The sequence below is a fragment of the Drosophila kikkawai genome, chromosome X (assembly GCF_030179895.1).
Source record: "Drosophila kikkawai strain 14028-0561.14 chromosome X, DkikHiC1v2, whole genome shotgun sequence".
Lineage (NCBI taxonomy): Eukaryota > Metazoa > Arthropoda > Insecta > Diptera > Drosophilidae > Drosophila > Drosophila kikkawai.
In genome coordinates, this window is record NC_091733.1 from 10,973,239 (window position 1) to 10,984,556 (window position 11,318).

At 43.4% G+C, this 11,318-nt stretch overlaps 2 protein-coding genes across 6 annotated transcripts; one reads left to right on the top strand and one right to left on the bottom strand.

The window, feature by feature from the left end:
* Positions 1-1,775: 1,775 nt before the first annotated feature.
* Prx2 (Peroxiredoxin 2) lies at positions 1,776-3,659 on the bottom strand. The gene is made up of 2 exons (XM_017179265.3): positions 3,518-3,659; positions 1,776-2,619 (listed from the first exon to the last, which is right to left on the bottom strand). Exon 2 carries the CDS (start codon positions 2,617-2,619, stop codon positions 2,035-2,037), a length of 585 nt encoding a protein of 194 aa, XP_017034754.1. The 5' UTR covers positions 3,518-3,659; the 3' UTR covers positions 1,776-2,034.
* Positions 3,660-6,251: 2,592 nt separating this feature from the next.
* Positions 6,252-11,196, top strand: Amun (protein amun). 5 transcript variants are annotated; one of them, XM_017179368.3, is made up of 3 exons: positions 6,252-6,497; positions 7,302-8,308; positions 8,913-11,196. In XM_017179368.3, the coding sequence occupies exons 2-3, from the start codon at positions 7,504-7,506 to the stop codon at positions 9,839-9,841; spliced, it is 1,734 nt and encodes a 577-aa protein (XP_017034857.1). In that variant the 5' UTR covers positions 6,252-6,497; positions 7,302-7,503; the 3' UTR covers positions 9,842-11,196. The 5 variants fall into 5 exon arrangements, with proteins under 5 accessions (XP_017034857.1, XP_017034861.1, XP_017034858.1 ...); XM_017179372.3 differs by having other exon boundaries at positions 7,305-8,308; XM_017179369.3 differs by lacking the exon at positions 6,252-6,497 and adding an exon at positions 6,563-6,690.
* The last annotated feature ends 122 nt before the right edge of the window (positions 11,197-11,318 follow it).

The following is an 11,318-nucleotide window of genomic DNA, read 5'->3' on the forward strand; positions in this document are numbered from 1 at the left end:
AGCTCAGGTAGAAACGTTTAGGGAACCATAAAGTTCCAAAGCAACGACAACTGGTTGCTCTTAATTTTTAATTAAATCTTTAAAACTCTTGAATTATCATGGGATAACTAATGTAAAATGTTAATAATAAGCTTGGGATATTGCTTTGATTCGATTACAATACCTGAAAGTGTTAGTATATAGTATATAATATATTATTATATTATAGAGAGCTTTACGTAAGACTACTGGGTATTTTAGATGTTATACATTAAAGGTGGAAAGGCTTTAAAAAAACCTTTCAAACAAATTAAAATGCTTAACATTTTAGTTGGCATTTAAAAAAATTAAAGCTAGTTTCTTAATTATGATTTACTAGGTGCTTAATTCTCCTATATTCTCAAATTACACAGAGAAATGATCAGGAAATCGTGGGCTTCGTGCCCAAGTGCTATTATCTTGACCTCCGCCGTTTGACGGTGAGGTGAGGTTCTGTATCCGTGGGCAACAAGCACAATTAGCAGACTGATAATGGCGGACACAACGCTGCCGGAATGAGCCATCCATCGGTTATACCCGAAGTCAGGCAAATAAAAAAAAAAAAAACCCCTAATAGAAAAAGCGACGTAACGTGCGCAGCACTGCGATCTCTGGGAAAGGGTTCTATTTCTTGTTCTCGTACGTTCCAAAGCTTTTCAGCGCCTCGCAGCTGGGTCGCAGCTATGTACAGATGTAGGCACCCAGCCAGAGATACCCGGAGAAACTAGTTTCTGCGTCTCGGAGATCCGATACCGATCTATCCACCGAAGACACATCGTCGTGCGATGCGCCGCCAGCCACCACAACACACGTAATAGTTGAACCTCGGCTAAGGTGAGGGGTTCAAAACCGGGTCCGGGCTCGCGAAAGCTCGCACCTATTACATGCTACATATATATACATACATACATATATGGATATATGTATATAAAGAGTCAAGACCCGCTTAATATGCAAGCCATCCACGTCGACGTCGACCAGACACGACTCTCGCTTGCACTTAACATTGAAAAAGGCTGGATCAAAACGGGAATATGTGCACTCGGTTACTGTGTCACCGCCGTTATGTCAGCTGGATCCGATGCACTGGGAGAAAATGTCTCCTAAGAAATGGTGCAAAATTTGAATGCATAGCAAATTAATATTATCCCATATCTAACTTGGTTACCTCTCTTAAAGTAAACTATTAATTTCATTTTCCAATTAAACTTTTTCGCCATAAACTTATGAATCATAGAAGTTAGATTCCAAACTTCCTCGCAAACAGATTAGGATAAGGTAAAGCCATAAAAGATGATTAAATTTGTAGCAAAAAAGACCGACTCATGATACATAACCTAGCCTCAGCAGCATAGAAAATCTTAATCGAAATCAAACAATATATTTTTAATATTTAATTTAACATTTAATATTATAGATAATAGTCAGCAGCAAAGTTGATCTAGCTAGTTTACTTTAACAAAATCTACCACAAACTATGTTAAACTATATCACTTTTTCTCACAGTGTCTCTGTGGCTGTGACGTCGCCGGTGTCGCCGCCGGGGCATTCTCAGCATTCTGATTCAGTTTATAAACCTATTTCGCCACAGCCAGCCCCAGACGGCGATAAGTTTGCAGTTCCTACTTCGTTTTTTTTTTTTCATTTCTTCTTTTTTGTGGAAATGTTTCACGGGCAGATAAGCCCAGAGGTTTGAGGCGAAAGTCCGTCCGCCGACCGATTTCCCCTGATAAAGACCCACGTGCTTAGCTCTCGTATTCGCTTCCGTAAAATCGTTTATTGTAGTGAATTACAAAAAGGAAAATTAAAAAAAAATATATATATTAAATTAACACAAAAAATCACTTTCAGCTTTCTGCTAAAGGTATGCTTCACAGGTGTTTCTTCTACGCTCTAGGATTAATATTTAGTGGCGTGAATATATGTAATATAGCTGGGGCACGGGGGGTGTTGCGATTCGAATCCGCTCCCGCTCGCCAGGAGCAGCCCCCGTCCCGACAATGGGTTTGTAGCCTCTTAGGAGGTAGACTCAAAGTATGCCTTGGACTTGGTGGGATCGGCCACCATGGTCTTCTGGCCGGGCTTCCAGTTGGCCGGGCACACCTCGCCGTACTTGTCCGTGTACTGGAAGGCCTGCACCAGGCGCAGGGTTTCCTCAACGCTGCGGCCCACCGGCAGATCGTTAATGGTGATCTGGCGCAAATTCTGCTTGTCATCGATGATGAAGAGGCCGCGGAAGGGAATGCCAGTCTCCTCGTCCAGCACACCATAGTCGCGGGCCACCTTCATCGACTTGTCGGCCAGCAGGGGAATGTCCATGCTGCCCAGGCCGCCCTGCTTGCGCGGCGTGTTGATCCAGGCCAGATGGGTGAACTGGCTGTCGGTGGAGCAGCCGATCACCTCGCAGTTGATCTTGCGGAACTCGGCGGCATTCTCCGAGAACGCAATGATCTCCGTGGGGCACACGAAGGTGAAGTCCAGCGGGTAGAAGAACAGCACCAGGTACTTGCCCTTGTAGTCGCTCAGCTTGATGTCCTTGAACACGCCGTTGACGACGGCGGTGCCGGAGAATTCGGGAGCTTGTTTCTGCAGCTGGGGCATCTGCAAGGTAAAGGGGAGGAAGTCGAATGAATTTTAATATGGATTTTACGGGTACAAATATACAAATACAAAATACAAATAAATAAATAATACATTTATTAAAAAAATTCAGTTGTGGCTCAAATATTTTTTCTAACTAAAGAGACGATGGATAACTAATTAGTCACAATTTCACCACTGGGATCATAATTACATAGAAAACTTGTGCATTTCTGTTAAATTTGAAGAATAAAGTTTATATTGAAAGTAACTCAAGGCTGTTGCAATTGCAAAAGTTCAGTGGTAATGGCAATTTCCGGATCTAAGATTACAATAATTTAAATAAATTATAAGAGTTCCCCTAGAAATAGGCGACTCGTGGAAAGCTGAACTCTACAAAATGGCCGCCAAATTGAGGGCATGATGGAGGGGAAGGGGGAACAACGAAAGAACTGGAAGAAACGAAGAATTGTAAATCAACCGAAAAAATCGCGGGCCCGTGTTTTGTCGATTGAACTTTTCGGCACGTTCATCCAATTCGCGGTGTAATGGATGCCGAATTAATTACAAATCAAAAATGTTTCCGAATCGCCAAATACTTTCGTCTCATTTTGGTTCCCTTTTTGCTTTTCTCTTTATTTTCCCTTTTTTTTTGCCGGCTAACGTTTCATCTGTGTGCGTGTGTCTGAAAGATGTGCTGGTGTTGGTGCGACGGACGTGCCAATAAAGCAAGGGGGAAGCAAGAAGCAAAACTATGCTCGTGCTATTGGCAGAAATAACTTGTGAAATATCTCCCGATCCAACATCACTATCTTGCACATCCACACGACACCGAGTTCATCTTACGCTCTCCCGCAACTTCTCCCTGACTTTGCCCAGAATCAGCGACATTAGCGGGCCCATTGCCCGGGGCACTCACTGTAGTTTTGTAGTTGGCAACGGAACTTAGTAATGGTCGACTTCCGCGTGGCTAGTTGATTTAGCTTGATTTAGCACAGACCTTCTCGGCACGACGTTATTTCGCGAATGGAAAACTGCGAAACTTTCGTACTAGGGTTGTTGATAATATATCAAAATATCAATATATCGATATTTTTTTTCTGAAAATGATATATTTATATCGTAATTTTTTTTTGCCCAAATATCGAAATCACGATATTTTTTAATGATATTTTTTGATATTTTTTCTTTCGATGGAAAAAGGAAACTTCTTTAAAAAAAAGAATATGAATGTAAAATCTAATTACATAAACATAACAAACGGCACAGCGAGGTGGAAAAAGTGCGAAAAAGTGTTTAAGACGAGTGGAAATTCGTCAAACTTGTCGTCCCACTTGCGAAATAAACATGCAGAAACTAGTCGTCTTTTCATTTAGAGTATTCCCTTAACTGTTGAATCGCAGAATCTTTGAAAATTCAAGAAAAATTGTCGACAGTTAAAGGAATCCCCTAATTGTGCAGAAAAACCATGTTTTTTTATTTAACAAAAAAATATCAAATATATCGATATTTTTTTTTGATATTTTAAATATTATTATCATCTCTTCCCAAAAAAAAAAATATCATCGATACGATATTTTTTCCAAATTTCGACAACCCTATTTCGTACGAAAGCGCATTAATTTAATTTTTTAGGGTTGCCTTAACAATATCGTGATATTTCTTGGTACTTTCCCCTTGGTCACTCTGAATTTCAATGTAAGATGTCAAAACACAGTTTTACACGCTTGGGGTCGAATTCTCGTTTTTGGGGTCGAATTCTCATGTAGAGAGTAAAAATGTAACTATATCAAAATACCGAAATCGCGATATTTGGTATTTTCCCCTTGGTCACTCTGAATTTCAAAGTAAGATGTCAAAACACAGTTTTACACGCTTGGGGTCGAATTCTCATGTAGAACGTCAAATGTAAGTATATCAAAATATCAATATATCGATATTTTTTCTGAAAATGATAATAATATAATAAAACAGTTTGGAAAAAGGAAAACTAAACTAAATAGTCTTAAATATATTTGTTTAAACAAATTTTGCCGTAATTAAACCGACTGTTCCTCATGCCATAATACTCTTGGGTTGCAAAACACAAATAATGCTATCTTCACAATTAGAAAATATTGTCAGGTAACTATTTGAGAGACATTTTTACTTAATTGATTGATTTTGTTTCTAAATATTACAAATGTTTCTCCCTGAGTAACGCTGCATACTAATAAAATTAAATATAACAGCGAGAGTATCGACAATCAAAATAGGTAATTTTAATTTTCCGCTATGAGCTTAGTAAATATTTTAGTTTTTAAGCCGTGCTACCACTATCGATAGTATCGAAATGTTGGAATATTGCAAGACAATATCCTTCAATTCTCTTATATTTTAAAGATGTACTTATCTTTTGTCCCGTAACCATTTTGGCTCGTAACCATTATTCTTGACCAACAAATTTATAAAAATGTTCCATATAAATGCAAAATGCACCAGGCCGGCATCCCATTCCAAGCTTGCAATTTTTTGTTGTTTTATTTTGAAATTAATCTGGCAACTCTGGGGAACGCACACACACACTCCGCCGCTTGCGTGTATTGGAGCGTGAACGACGAAACAGGCACAACGCAAAAACATGCGAATCACACACAGAGACGTAGTTGACTGGGAACAGGGGTGTGAATTTATGCCCTGCCAACGAATGAATAATACATACAGCCAGAGAGATAACCTTATTTTCGATTTTTAAATTAATTCGAAAAGCCGAATTTACAACGAAAGAAAGCGGGAAAACGCAGCAAGCAGATGCACTGCTTTTTGCATTTTCGGACCCTCTTACACTGCTTCTAGCTATTTGGACCGCTTACACTGCTTTTTCGTTTTAGTGCAATAAATGGGCTGGTGTGTGTTGGTGTGAGCAGCGAGGCGAGCACAAGGTATAGCGAAAAAGAAAGCCAACACTGGCAAGCAGAATGTGCAATACCCTTGCATTTAAAATAAAAGATTTAATGTTTGGCTGCGTAATTTTGTCATCAACTGGGTTGAGCTCAACAGGTCCTTACAAATAATATAATTTTCACAAGGCTCAAAAACTTATCCAAGTTTAAGATCCTTCCTGCGGGGAGCTCTAGGTTATGGGATTCGCATCCGATAACTACAAAATAAACTTGTGAAAGTCTATAGCGAGTGAACGGTTGGGAAAAGACCGGTTTTCCTAAACGGACCAGGTGAAGGTGATCAAGAATATATACACATAGTTATAGGGTTGCTAATACCTTTTACTGCGTTACAAACATCTGAATGAAACTGTAATACGCTCTGCAAGGGTATAATGAGCGAATCGCAGGCAAAGGCAGAAAAGAAAACAGCTAAATTGCAGCTGCTATGTTGCGAGCAAGCGACGACGAATAGGGTAAAAAAGGCCACAGTGAATGATGGCGGTAAAGCGAACAGACCCGAAAGCAAACGAACGATAGGCGAACTGAGTGGCTTCAGGGGCGTAGCTTCGGGGGATCGAGCATGACTTGACTGTCAAGTGGGCCTCTAAATACCGAGCAGTCTTTTCGACTCGCAATCCGTGTGTGTGTACTATTGAATATCAATTAATTAGTATTGCTCAAATTGTATTAAGCCCTTGATATGTTGTTAAAGCATGTTAGGACATCTACTGATAGTTGTGTAGGATCACAGTAGCCCGCACCCACTTCACAACGTGCTCGTGCAACGTGAACGTGGAAACAACCCCCTAAGTGTTGGCAGCGCCGCCACTGTACTGAGCGACACAGCACAGGCAGAAAGAAGAAGCAGAGCGAAGGCAGAGGCAAAGGCAAAGTTGTGGAGTAGTTGTTTGGATGTGGACGGAACGGAAGACTGGCGGCAACTAACCAAATACATGCTGGCTGTGGCATCAAAAGGTAAGTCGGCGGACGTTAACGCAAAACGTCCCGACGGCCACGGCAAGTTGTTACACATTCTCTGTCGCCTCCTCTCTTCTCTTCTGTTCTGTTCAATCGCCATCTGAACTGAACTGAATGATGTGTTTCAGCTAGCTGTGCGCGAGTGTGTGTGTCTATTTTCCTGCTCTTCTGCGGTGCCAAAAGGCAAGAAGTACGAAAAAGCATTCGTTTATTATTGCTCGCGTTCGTATTTTTTCGAAACTTATATGAAAAAGAAATTTTCTGCTGCTGCCTGCTGCTCTGCATAAGTGTGCGAGTGCTGGTGTATGTGTGCTGCTGTTGTGTGCTCTCTCTGGGTGTGCGAGAGTGCGGTGTGTGCGAGTGTGTGTTTGCGTGCGAGTGTATAGGTGCGAATGTGTGTGTGTGACGGACCAAAAAGAACCGACGACGACGAGACGACACTGTAAAAATTCGATTTGTGTGTTGTGCACGGCGGTGGAAGCGAGAAGAATATTTTTGGCGAATAGAGTGCGATTATCAGGCTGAGTAAATACAACAAATAACAGACGCAGCACAGCAGCAGCAGCATTAACAGTAATCAATCGAAGCCAAATCAAAGCCTACATATATACAGCTGCTGCCTCCCCCTTGCATTTGTAACTGTAAACCTAATTGTGTGTCTTCTCTTCTTCCTCTCTCTCTTGCTTGCTTTGCTGCTCCCTCTTTTCGCTCTCCTGCTCACCTTCTCTCCGCTTCTCCGTCTCTGCGCCTCTTCCTCTTCGTTTTCGCCGGCGACTCTTGGATGCGAACCGAAATCCACAGCAGTACATTGACAGGAGCACCTTGGAGTGGAGAGGATAGCAAGCGACCGATAAGCGGGAGCGATAGCCAGCCAGCAAACCTAGAAAGCCGGGCGCGGAGCAGAAGCAGCAGCCAACGTCCTGGGCGCAACGATACAACCAGCGAGCATCATTAGCAGCCAGGCAGATCCAGGCAGGATCCGCACACGAACACGCACATCAAGATGTCCAACGGCAAGGCGACAGTGTCGTTCTTCGAGAACGGTAGCACCACACAGTTCGAGTACTGCTACCAAATGTACCCGCAGGTGCTCAAGCTGAAGGCGGAGAAGCGTTCCAAGAAGCCACAGGAGCTGATCCGGCTGGACCAGTGGTATCAGAATGAACTGCCCAAGCTCATCAAGGCGCGCGGCAAGGACGCGCACATGGTGTATGACGAGCTGGTGCAGACCATGAAGTGGAAGCAGACGCGCGGCAAGTTCTATCCGCAGCTCTCCTATCTCGTCAAGGTCAACACACCGCGTGCCGTCATCGCGGAGACGAAAAAGGCCTTCCGCAAGCTGCCCAATCTGGAGCAGGCGATCACAGCTTTATCGAACCTCAAGGGCGTCGGCACTACCATGGCCTCCGCCCTGCTTGCGGCCGCTGCACCCGACTCAGCCCCCTTTATGGCAGACGAGTGCCTAATGGCCATACCGGGAATCGAGGGCATTGACTATACCACCAAGGAGTACCTCAACTTCGTCAACCACATCCAGGCCACAGTGGAGCGCCTCAATGCGGAGGTGGGCGGTGAGACGCCGCACTGGTCGCCGCATCGCGTAGAGCTGGCTCTCTGGTCGCACTACGTGGCCAATGACCTCAGTCCCGAGATGCTCGACGATATGCCGCCGCCGGGAGCCGGTGCAGCGGCTGGCAACGCCACCGGGACCGCAACACTCAGCACAAACGGCAGCAGCAAGGTGCTCGACGGTGATGACACCAACGACGGCGTGGCCGTCGATTTGGACGACGAGAGCCTGGGGGCAGGTGAGTTCATATCCCGAGTCCATTTCAGTAGCAGAAGTAGGTTTCAGAATGCACGCAGAGTCTAAAAGTATCGAATCGCTTTCTAGAAATCCATATGTTTAGTAGTTTTTCTAATGAAAAGTATGTTAGAAACGAGCTTTTGTACTCCCATTCTAGGCAATTTGTAGGAAATTGAGGTGGTGGGAACAGGTCCAGATATCGTAGCAACTGAGTTTCGAAGTGTTTTATTTCTGTATACATATATCGTTTGTGATAAGCTTCTGTCTATAACTCCTCCAGTTTCAATAAATTGATATCCGAGTCCCCTATATCCTGGAAAGCCTCTTAAGTTACTTTATCGAAGTTTGTTTATTACTTTAAATGTCAAGTATTTTTTATATCATAAATAAATTGCAGAAAGCAATATTTAAATAGTTCTGTAAAGTCCATAAAAAACGATACTGTTAGTATATAAAGACATAGTTCTTAGGAATCTAGATGGTATCTTTTAGGTGAAGATACTCCCTAAAGTCCAGGGACTCGCAGTGCTGCCATTCTAACCGTTACTGCTGTCTAGCTGTAATAATAAAGTACTAAAGCTGCTTAACTCGATACCTATCCCCAGGCGGCCGCAACACTGCTACAGAATCGGAGACGGAGAACGAAAACACCAATCCGGCTGCACTGACGCCGCTGCAGGTCGGTGAGGGCAAGAGCCACAGCAATGCCGTTGGTGTGGGCGCCGCTCTGCAGGATGGCGACTCTAACTTCGTGTCGAATGATTCCACCTCCCAGGAGCCAATTATTGACGACAACGATGGCACCACACAGACAACGGCTACTACGTCCACAGAGGATGGTGAACCGATAGCCATGAGCATTGGCATCGGCATTGGAATCGGCCTGGGCGGCACACCCCTTGCCTCCGATTCAGAGAGCAACCTTGAGGCGCCGCCGAAGAGCAACAGTCTGACCGACTTGACTCCTGCACAGCCCACGACCCAGAATCCGATTCCGACACAGACACAGACGCCGAGCCAGTCCCACAATAATAACAAGCAGATAACCAACAATGGACAGGCCGTTCCTCCAGCACCAGTAGCAGTAGAAGCATCAGCACCAGCATCAGCAGCGGGAACAGCTGCAGCAGCCACATCACCACAGCCCGCAAACAAAACGGGACAGACTGCCGCAGCCAATGGTAATGGCAATGGCAACGGCGTCCTGGCCGACGATGAGGAGGGAGAGGCGGAGGACGAAGAGGAGGAAGAACTGGACGAGGATGAAGAGAATGAGGCGGAGCTCGAGGCAGACGAGAGCAACAGCAGCAACAGCATCGCGAGGGATAGCAAACTGCAACAGCTGGCGACGAACAAAGCGGCAGAGACGGTGGCGTCAGCGGGAGCCACCGATCCGGCGCCAGCCATCGGCCAGAAGCGCACAGCCCTGCACTGTGAGATGGAGCTGAATAATGCCGGTGGAGGAGTTAATGTAGGTGTCGGCGTTGGAGTTGGTGAGAAGTCGCCGGAGTTAAAGAAACTGCGCAGCGAATGAGGCGGAGGCGAGGATACGAAAACGGATACGAATACGGTAGCCAAAACGGAAACGGAAACTGAAACGGGGATCGGTTCGCTTTGGTTCGGCTCGCCGCGTATCCGGTGGAAAGACATATGTATGTAGTGCAGTTGAGTCGACATAGAGACATAGAGCAACATTACCTACACTTTACCACAACAACATTCAAGAAATTGTACTATTAAGCAACTAATTATACATACATATAATATATTATATATATATATACAACATATAACGAGACGCAAACACACCCCCACACACAACACAACACCCTCATACACGCCACACAACGCCACATAGAGAACAGAACAGACAGATCAAAGCAAATGAGAATAGGAGATCCCGATCCAGCAGGCAAAACCACAGAGACATTTTAATAGCATAGGAAGGAAGGAAGGAAGCGCGCCAAGATAAAGAATTTGAATCTGAATCCGAATCAGAGTCATAAGAAACAGAAGAATCCGATCACGAAACCAAGCAGAGAGTTCAGAATGCAGCGTTAACGTAACGTAATATTATAATTGAAACGAAAAGCAAATAACTATAAAGACAAAATCAGATGCAAATCGATATTTTTACACAGTCAAAATGAACATTTAAATATAAAAAAATTTACAAATGCCGCAGTTGCCCACTACATACAAATAAAAAAAAACAAAATAAAAACAAAAACAAAAACGACAAAAAAAATCTTAAACTGATGAAAAAAGAAAACAATAATTATAATAAAAGCCGAACATTAATTTATATACCTAAGTATTTAAATTCAACAATAAATCAAAACTTGTCGCATATACAACAACCTCCCCTCCGCCCCGCGCTCTCTCCCCCTCTCTCTCTCTCTCTCTCGGACAGACACTCACAACTCACAACAAAAACAACACAAACACACCGCACATACAACAATCGGAAGAAACAAAACAAAAGCAAAACAACAACTCATTTCAACACTAAGAAATTTTTGTGGTCGTAATTGTAATAATATAATTTATATTTTATGTGTACAACCTTTTTTTTTAACTATACATATACTGAATTTTTTATAATTTATACGATAATCACTTTTCATTTTATTCCCACGAAAAGGCCGAAGTGCAGACATAAGAACACTGCATCTTAGCTGCACCTCGGCGCGCGCTGGTCCGGACCGACCGATCTCCGGGTTTTTTGGACACCAAACAGGAGTGCTTTTCACGTATGTGTCCGTATAACCCGCAGATCGGTCGGGTTCCGAACAAAAAAAAAAAAGAAAAAAAAAAACCATCTCAAAATTATAATCATTTTTATTGTGTGTAGCATAAGTCCAAATAAAATGTGAAATATTAAGAGAACACGACATCAAACTGAAATGTGAAATCATCACCGAGAACATGTTGAATTCTAGGTTTGCGGGATCACAAATAGAGCAAAGACTTGAGCGAGTTTATCTCTTTGCATTTGGAAAGCCGTTACT